At 53.4% G+C, this 9,972-nt stretch overlaps 1 protein-coding gene across 1 annotated transcript in view; it reads right to left on the bottom strand.

Moving 5' to 3' along the window:
• Positions 1-3,895: 3,895 nt before the first annotated feature.
• dhx16 (DEAH (Asp-Glu-Ala-His) box polypeptide 16) overlaps positions 3,896-9,972 on the bottom strand; it is a 47,786-nt gene continuing 41,709 nt past the window's right edge. Inside the window, exons 20-21 of the mRNA XM_072549778.1 lie at positions 9,569-9,742; positions 3,896-4,548 (exon numbers count right to left, since the gene is read on the bottom strand). Of these exons, the coding sequence (XP_072405879.1) occupies positions 4,420-4,548; positions 9,569-9,742 (303 nt within the window). The 3' untranslated portion in view covers positions 3,896-4,419. The remainder of the gene's footprint in view (positions 4,549-9,568; positions 9,743-9,972) is intronic.

The following is a 9,972-nucleotide window of genomic DNA, read 5'->3' as shown; positions in this document are numbered from 1 at the left end:
ACACTGACTGCTGTAGGGGACACAGTGACCAGGTCTATCAGGGAGATACACTGACTGCTGTAGGGGACACAGTGACCAGGTCTATCAGGGAGATACACTGACTGCTGTAGGGAGACACAGTGAGCAGGTCTATCAGGGAGATGCACTGACTAGGTCTATCAGGGAGATACACTGACTGCTGTAGGGGACACAGTGACCAGGTCTATCAGGGAGATACACTGACTGCTGTAGGGGGACACAGTGACCAGGTCTACCAGGGAGATACACTGACTGCTGTAGGGAGACACAGTGACCAGGTCTCTCAGGGAGATACACTGACTGTTGTAGGGGGCCCAGTGACCAGGTCTATCAGGGAGATACACTGACTGCTATAGGGGGACACAGTGACCAGGTCTATCAGGGAGATACACTGACTGCTGTAGGGAGACACAGTGACCAGGTCTCTCAGGGAGATACACTGACTGCTGTAGGGGGCCCAGTGACCAGGTCTATCAGGGAGATACACTGACTGCTATAGGGGGACACAGTGACCAGGTCTATCAGGGAGATACACTGACTGCTGTAGAGGGCCCAGTGACCAGGTCTATCAGGGAGATACACTGACTGCTGTAGGGGACACAGTGACCAGGACTATCAGGAAGATACACTGACTGCTGTAGGGGGACACGGAGACCAGGTCTATCAGGGAGATACACTGACTGCTGTCGGGGACACAGTGACCAGGTCTATCAGGGAGATACACTGAGTGCTATAGGGGGACACAGTGACCAGGTCTATCAGGGAGATACACTGACTGCTGTAGGGGACACAGTGACCAGGTCTATCAGGGAGATACACTGACTGCTGTAGGGGACACAGTGACCAGGTCTATCAGGGAGATACACTGACTGCTGTAGGGGGACACAGTGACCAGGTCTATCAGGGAGATACACTGACTGCTGTAGGGGGCCCAGTGACTAGGTCTATCAGGGAGATACACTGACTGCTACAGGGGGACACAGTGACGAGGTCTATCAGGGAGATACACTGACTGCTGTAGGGGGCCCAGTGAACAGGTCTATTTGGGAGATACACTGACTGCTGTAGGCGGCCCAGTGAACAGGTCTATCTGGGAGATACACTGACTGCTATAGGGGGACACAGTGACCAGGTCTATCAGGGAGATACACTGACTGCTGTAGGGGGACACGGAGACCAGGTCTATCAGGGAGATACACTGACTGCTGTAGGGGACACAGTGACCAGGTCTATCAGGGAGATACACTGACTGCTGTAGGGGGACACGGAGACCAGGTCTATCAGGGAGATACACTGACTGCTGTAGGGGACACAGTGACCAGGTCTATCAGGAAGATACACTGACTGCTGTAGGGGGACACGGAGACCAGGTCTATCAGGGAGATACACTGACTGCTGTAGGGGGACACAGTGACCAGGTCTATCAGGGAGATACACTGACTGCTGTAGGGGACACAGTGACCAGGTCTATCAGGGAGATACACTGACTGCTGTAGGGGACACAGTTACCAGGTCTATCAGGGAGATACACTGACTGCTGTAGGGGACACAGTGACCAGGTCTATCAGGGAGATACACTGACTGCTATAGGGGGACACAGTGACCAGGTCTCTCAGGGAGATACACTGACTGCTGTAGGGGGTCCCAGTGACCAGGTCTATCAGGGAGATACACTGACTGCTGTAGGGGACACAGTGACCAGGTCTATCAGGGAGATACACTGACTGCTGTAGGGGACACAGTGACCAGGTCTATCAGGGAGATACACTGACTGCTGTAGGGGACACAGTGACCAGGTCTCTCAGGGAGATACACTGACTGCTGTAGGGGACACAGTGACCAGGTCTATCAGGGAGATACACTGACTGCTGTAGGGGACACAGTGACCAGGTCTCTCAGGGAGATACACTGACTGCTGTAGGGGGCCCAGTGACCAGGTCTATCAGGGAGATACATTGACTGCTGTCGGGGGACACAGTGACCAGGTCTATCAGGGAGATACACTGACTGCTGTAGGGGACACAGTGACCAGGTCTCTCAGGGAGATACACTGACTGCTGTAGGGGGCCCAATGAACAGGTCTATCAGGGAGATACACTGACTGCTGTAGGGGACACAGTGACCAGGTCTATCAGGGAGATACACTGACTGCTGTAGGGGGACACAGTGACCAGGTCTATCAGGGAGATACACTGACTGCTGTAGGGGACACAGTGACCAGGTCTATCAGGGAGATACACTGACTGCTGTAGGGGACACAGTGACCAGGTCTATCAGGGAGATACACTGACTGCTGTAGGGGGACACAGTGACCAGGTCTATCAGGGAGATACACTGACTGCTGTCGGGGGACACAGTGACCAGGTCTATCAGGGAGATACACTGACTGCTGTAGGGGGACACAGTGACCAGGTCTATCAGGGAGATACACTGACTGCTGTAGGGGACACAGTGACCAGGTCTATCAGGGAGATACACTGACTGGTGTAGGGAGACACAGTGACCAGGTCTATCAGGGAGATACACTGGCTGCTGTAGGGGGCCCAGTGAACAGGTCTATCAGGGAGATACACTGACTGCTGTAGGGGACACAGTGACCAGGTCTATCAGGGAGATACACTGACTGCTGTAGGGGGCCCAGTGACTAGGTCTATCAGGGAGATACACTGACTGCTATAGGGGGACACAGTGACGAGGTCTATCAGGGAGATACACTGACTGCTGTAGGGGGCCCAGTGAACAGGTCTATTTGGGAGATACACTGACTGCTGTAGGGGGCCCAGTGACCAGGTCTATCAGGGAGATACACTGACTGCTGTAGGGGGACACAGTGACCAGGTCTATCAGTGAGATACACTGACTGCTGTAGGGGACACAGTGACTAGGTCTATCAGGGAGATACACTGACTGCTGTAGGGGGACACAGTGACCAGGTCTATCAGAGAGATACACTGACTGCTGTAGGGGGACACAATGACCAGGTCTATCCGGGAGATACACTGACTGCTGTCGGGGACACAGTGACCAGGTCTATCAGGGAGATACACTGACTGCTGTAGAGGGCCCAGTGACTAGGTCTATCAGGGAGATACACTGACTGCTATAGGGGGACACAGTGACCAGGTCTATCAGGGAGATACACTGACTGCTGTAGGGGCTGCCACCAGGTCTATCAGGGAGATACACTGACTGCTGTAGGGGGGGCCCAGTGAACAGGTCTATCAGAGAGATACACTGACTGCTGTAGGGGACACAGTGACCAGGTCTATCAGGGAGATACACTGACTGCTGTAGGGGGACACAGTGACTAGGTCTATCAGGGAGATACACTGACTGCTGTAGGGGCTCCCACCAGGTCTATCAGGGAGATACACTGACTGCTGTAGGGGACACAGTGACCAGGTCTATCAGGGAGATACACTGACTGCTGTAGGGGACACAGTGACCAGGCCTATCAGGGAGATACACTGACTGCTGTAGGGGCTCCCACCAGGTCTATCAGGGAGATGCACTGACTGCTGTAGGGGGACACAGTGACCAGGTCTATCAGGGAGATACACTGACTGCTGTAGGGGACACAGTGACCAGGCCTATCAGGGAGATACACTGACTAGGTCTATCAGGGAGACACACTGACTGTTGTAGGGGGACACAGTGACCAGGTCTATCAGGGAGATACACTGACTGCTGTAGGGGGACACAGTGACCAGGTCTATAAGGGAGATACACTGACTGCTGTGAGGGCTCCACTGTCAAAGCACCTCAGTCCTGTCACAGAGACACTCCGACAGGAGGATGCTGTGGAAATCAAGGGATTGGTGTCCTCTGCACTGTTAGATTACAGATTACAAATATTGACAAACGAGAAGACAAGAGCTTTGACAGGAAGACAAACTGGCTTTCTTCTTCTACAAAAGTGCCAAACTTTATTTGAAACATCAGGAAGTTGCAGCTCTGGATTGCCTCACATCTCACTCGTGCAGATGTGAAAGTGTTCTGAGGGACAAGGCTCCTGCTGCTGGCACAAGCCACTGGACCGTCCTGAGCTCTTGGAATCGGGAACTCCTTCCTTCCTGGTTATTATTCCCGGTGGCTCAGAATCACTGTGGCCCTTGCGTTGCAGCCAAGAGGCACCGTTCTCCACCCAGCCCTAGCTCGATGCCGGCTGAAACACAGTGTAACATTCCTCCTGGGGATGGGGGCTGCAATTCGATCCGAACCGGGCATCCAGTGCCAGCACGACGCCGGGGGGGGATTTGAGGCTATCCTTCAGGCAACCCTCGCATCCGTTTAATCTGAAACAGTGAACGTTCGCCCTATAGGTAAATGAGGTGTCGTCCCACTGCAGAGGGGTGGGGTAGGGCTCACCCGCTCCTGGCAGGGCACCCGTGCCCGGGCCCCTCAGCCGAGCTCCTCCCGGGTCTTGCCCACTTTCTTGGGCATCTTCTTGCTGGCCGCATCCTGCAGCTCCTTGGATTTGTAGTAATGCGGGGCCACCTCCAGCAGCCACCCACTGTCGATCTCGATCACCTGAGACACAGAGGGGGGGAAAATTGAGAGGTGCAGTGCGGAGCTTCAAGGTAGCTGCTGAGGGGGGATGGGTGGTCCCCCCTCGGTGCACTGTGGGTAGCTGAGGGCGGGGTTAGGTGGAGCGTCGCTGACTCTCCAAACTGAAAAAGCACCACAAACACCAACATGGATGAGCACGGTTAGTAAGTTTGCAGATGACACCAGAATTGGTGGTATAGTCATGCAAGGTTACAAAGGAATCTTGAACACTTGGGCCAATGGACTGAGGAGTGGCAGATGGAGTTTAATTTGGATAAATGCGAGGTATTTGCATTTTGATCAAACAAACAAGAGCAGGACGTATACAATTAGCGGTAGGGCCCTGGGGCGTGTTTTCGAAAAGAGATTCCTCGGGGTTCAGGTAAACAATTCTTTGGATGTTGCATCACAGGCAGACAGGGGTGGTTAAGAAGGCGTTTAGCCTAAATTGCTCATACATTTGACCGTAGGAGTTGGGACGTCATGTTGAGGTTGGTGAGGCCTCTTCTGGTCGCCCTGTTACAGGAAGGATATTACTGAGCTGGTCAGGGTTCAGAAAAGGTTTGAAAAGGATGTAACCGGTAATGGAGGGATTGAGCTATGAGGAGAGGCTGGATAGGCTTGGACTATTTTTACTGGAACAACAGAGATTAAGGGGGTTTAAGGAATTATGAGGGGCATAGATAAGGTGAATGGCACAGAGTCTTTTCCCTGGGGTGTGAGGGTTCAAAACTAGGGGGTCATATTTTTAAGGTGAGAGGAGAAAGTTTTTTAAACAAAAAAGGGACCCGAGGGATAATTTCTTTCCACATGTGTGGAAATAGCTGCCAGAGGAAGTGATAGATGCAGGCACAGTTACAACATTTAAAAAAGGGGTGTTTGGGCAGGAACACGAATCGGAAAGGTTTAGAAGGATACGGGCCAAGTGCAGGTAAGTGGGACTAGTTTAGCGAGGGAAACTGGTTGGACCAAAGGGGCTTGTTTCTGTGCTCTAAAACTCTGGGCGCTGATGCAGTACCACGCCCCATCATTAGATGGAGCACCTGTCCACCATGCTGCAGGTATTGCAATTGACAAGCTCTCAGGCTTGCTGAGTGAGTCAGGAAAGTCATGGGCTCCAGTCCCACATCGGGAACTCAGTCATATCATCCTGACTGACAATCCTCTCCAAGGGGCGTGCCTGGGGGGAGGGGCGGGGGGGCTGACAATCCTCTCCAAGGGGCGTGCCTGGGGGGAGGGGCGGGGGGGGCTGACAATCCTCTCCAAGGGGCGTGCCAGGGGGGAGGGGCGGGGGGGGCTGACAATCCTCTCCAAGGGGCGTGCCAGGGGGGAGGGGCGGGGGGGGCTGACAATCCTCTCCAAGGGGCGTGCCAGGGGGGAGGGGCGGGGGGGGCTGACAATCCTCTCCAAGGGGCGTGCCTGGGGGGAGGGGCGGGGGGGGCTGACAATCCTCTCCAAGGGGCGTGCCAGGGGGGAGGGGCGGGGGGGGCTGACAATCCTCTCCAAGGGGCGTGCTGGGGGAGGGGCGGGGGGGGCTGACAATCCTCTCCAAGGGGCGTGCTGGGGGAGGGGCGGGGGGGCTGACAATCCTCTCCAAGGGGCGTGCCTGGGGGGAGGGGCGGGGGGGCTGACAATCCTCTCCAAGGGGCGTGCCTGGGGAGGGGCGGGGGGGGGCTGACAATCCTCTCCAAGGGGCGTGCCTGGGGGGAGGGGCGGGGGGGGGCTGACAATCCTCTCCAAGGGGCGTGCCTGGGGAGGGGCGGGGGGGGCTGACAATCCTCTCCAAGGGGCGTGCCTGGGGAGGGGCGGGGGGGGGCTGACAATCCTCTCCAAGGGGCGTGCCTGGGGAGGGGCGGGGGGGGGCTGACAATCCTCTCCAAGGGGCGTGTCGGGGGGGGGCTGTCTCGGTTTAAAGGATCAATCGATTTTTTTTTAAAAGGACTGAGGTGACAAGAAGTGACTTCATTTAAAGGGCTCAAAGCATTTGGAATTTCCTACTGCAAGAGGGCTGTAGGACGCTTCATCATTTTGGGCTGGAATCGGGGGGGGGGGGGGGGGGGGGGCGGAATGTTTGATCTATCAGGGTTGTGTGTAGCAGGCTAGAATGTGAAACTCAATATCATCCACGCCCCCACTGAACAGTCAGGCAGGCTGAAGTTGGCCCACTACTGCTGCTGCTCATTCCTGCCAGCTCCGGTGTAAAAGATCCGAAGTGGTCACGAATCTGAAGAAGTGAGAGACCCTCGCATTACAGAATCCCCACCGCGTGGAGGCAGGCCAGCCTACCCTATCCCTGTAATCCTGCATTTCCCATGGCTAACCCAGCTAGCTGGCACATCCCTGGGTGCTGTCGGCAATTTCATAGAAGGTAGGACACGCGCAGCACAGTACAGGCCCTTCAGCCCTCGACGTTGTACCGAGCATTTACCTTAATCTAAGATCAACCTAACCCACACAGCCCTCAATTTACTGCCATCCATGTGCTTGTCCAGCACTGTCTGATTCTACTCCCACCGCTGGCAGTGCATTCCACGCACCCACCACTCGGTGTAAAGAACCCACCTCTGACATCTCCCCCAAACCTTCCTCCTATCACCTTAAACTTATGACCCCTTGTGATAGCCATTTCTGCCCTGGGGAAAAGTCTCTTGCTGTTTACTCTATCACTGCTTCTCAATAGCTTGTACACCTCTCTCAAGTCACCTCTCTTTCTTCCTTCTCTCCAGTGTGAGAAGCCCTAGCCTCACTCAACCTCTCTTCATAAGACAAGCCCTCCAATCCAGGCAGCACTCAGATAAATCTCCTCTGCACCCTCTCTGAAGCATCTACATGCTACCAATAAAACGAGGAGGTGACCAGAACTGGACACAACATTCCAAATGTGGTCGAACCAGGGATTTATACAGCTGCAGCAAAACCTTGTGACTTTTAAATTCAATCCCCCCGTCAATGAAAGCCAAAACACCATATTCCTTCTTAACAACCCTATCAATATGGGTGACAACTTTGGGGGATCTATGTACGTAGACCCCAAGATCTCACTGTTCCTCCATATTGCCAAGAATCCTGTCTTTAACCTTGTATTCAGCATTCACATTCGACCTTCCAAAATGAATTACTTCACATTTATCCAGGCTGAACTCCATCTGCCACTTCTCAGAGCAGCTCTGCATCCTGTCAATGTCTTGTTGCAGTGTGCAACAGCCCTCAACACTGTCCACAACACCACTGACCTTTGTGTCATCGGCAAACTTACTAACCCACCCTTCCACTTCTTCATCCAAGTCATTGATAAAAAACAACAAAGAGCAGAGGCTGTCTTCTTTTGGCCAGCCAATTCTGTATCCAGACAGCCAAATCTCCCTGTACCCATACCTCCTACCTTTCTGAATGAGCCTATCGTGGGGAACCTTATCAATGCCTTACTGAAATTCGAATATACCACATCCACTGCTCGTTAACTTGTCCTGTCACATCCTCAAAGAACTCAGTCAGGCTTGTGAGGCATGGCCTACCTCTCACAAAGAGGATGCTGATGATTTCGCATGGCCAACCCACCTAACCTGCACACCTTTGCACAACAGAGGTAACCCGGAGCACCCAAACGAAAACCACAGGGAGAACGTGCAAACTCCACGCGGTCAGTCGCCTGAGATTGGAATCAAACCCGGGTCCACGGCACCATGAGGCAACAGTGCTAACCTTCTGTTACATCTTCCCAAAAAGAAGAGAAATCACAAACCATGTATTTAGCCACGTGGGTTCAATGGCCTTATTTTGTAAGAACTTCAAAAATAAGAGTGGGATTAAAAAGATTAGATCAGATTCCCTACAGTTTGGAAACAGGCCCTTCGGCCCAACAAATCCACACCGACCCGCTGAAGAGTATCCCACCTAGACCCATTTCCCTCTGACTAATGCACCTAACACTATGGGGTAATTCAGCATGGCCAATCCACCCTGACCTGCACATCTTGGGACTGTGGGAGGAAACCGGAGCACCCGGAGGAAACCCACGCAGACACGGGGAGAATGTGCAAACTCCACACAGACAGTCGCCAGAGGCTGGATTTGAACCCGGGACCCTGGTGCTGAGAGGCAGCAGTGCTAACCGCTAGAGCCACCAGGCAGCATAGGTGCTCGGTGCATGAGTCAGAGGGAAATGGGTCTTGGTGGGTTACTCTTCGGAGGGTCTGTGTGGACTTGTTGGGCCGAAGGGCCTGTTTCCGCACTGTAGGGAATCTAATCGAGTGCATTCGGCCCCTCGGTTCTGCTCTGTCTGAATGTGGCCTCAACCCCACTTTCTATCCTACTCCTCACCCTCCAAGTCCCTGTCAATCAGAAAGCTGTCATACTCAGCCTTGAATGTATGGTTTCTGGGAAAGAGAATTTCACAACTCACTACTCCTCAGAGAGAAGACATTCCTTCTCACCTTCATCTTAAATGGCAGATGTCTGATTTTACATCAGCAACCTTAAGGAACTGAATTCCTGTATTTTTCTAGTTTAAATTAAGAAGGGCGTTAAATATTAACTGATTTCTTCATTTTTCTACCTATTCTATGAAGGTAATGATTAACCTTTTATTCTTACTACTTTGTACCCAAGATTTTTTTTACACCTTTGTATCTAAAATGGCGCTTTTCACTGCACTCCTGTACTTGAGTACACGTGACAGTAAAAAATAAATTTAAAAGTCTCCCTCCCCAGGTCTACACTCCCCACTGTGTAATAATAATCTCCTTAGCTACAAGATAAACCTCTAATTCCTCTGCGTGTGGCGCTGGTTATCTGGATGTGGAGACTTGGGGAGGAGGAGCTTTTAACAGGAATGCAAGAGGGGGCCAATGATGCCCTCCACAGGTGAACAGCTGCCAACCTCACACTGGACTGAGGAGGGGGGGGGTCATCCAGCACAAGGGTGTTAAAAGAGTCAGCAGGAAATGGTGGAGTAACAAGAGACAGACAGAAACAGGGAAAGTGTGGTCAGCCGGGAACGTACCTGTCTCATGAACTCCTTTGTGGTGAAGACCAGCTCGTGGTAGATGAGCCAGCGGGGCTGCTCCTCAAACAGGCTGCTGTTGGGGTGGACGTAGACTGCCTGCTGGTGCTTCACCGTCTTGTAGCCAGTGCGAGTGAGCCGGGCGGTGTGGTAAAAGAAGCCAGCGGTGATGGCCTGCAGGCAACAGAGGGGGGGGGGGAAGAGGAGGAAGAAACTGTGTGTGAGAATCATCTCCCAACTATCTTTCAGAGGGATCTTCCTCCCAGCTGGGCAGTGGTTACTGGGGTGGGGGGGGGGGGGCAATGCCCAGATCAGCAATCAGCTCTCCTCTCAGTGCCACGCGCGCACACACCCACACCCCTCCCCCCCCCACACACACACACAGCCCCCTCCCCCAATTCAGC

The sequence above is a fragment of the Chiloscyllium punctatum genome, chromosome 30 (genome assembly GCF_047496795.1).
Source record: "Chiloscyllium punctatum isolate Juve2018m chromosome 30, sChiPun1.3, whole genome shotgun sequence".
In the NCBI taxonomy this organism is placed as follows: Eukaryota; Metazoa; Chordata; class Chondrichthyes; order Orectolobiformes; family Hemiscylliidae; genus Chiloscyllium; species Chiloscyllium punctatum.
The sequence above is the reverse complement of the archived record's forward strand: the minus strand, read 5'-3'. Positions and strand labels throughout refer to the sequence as shown.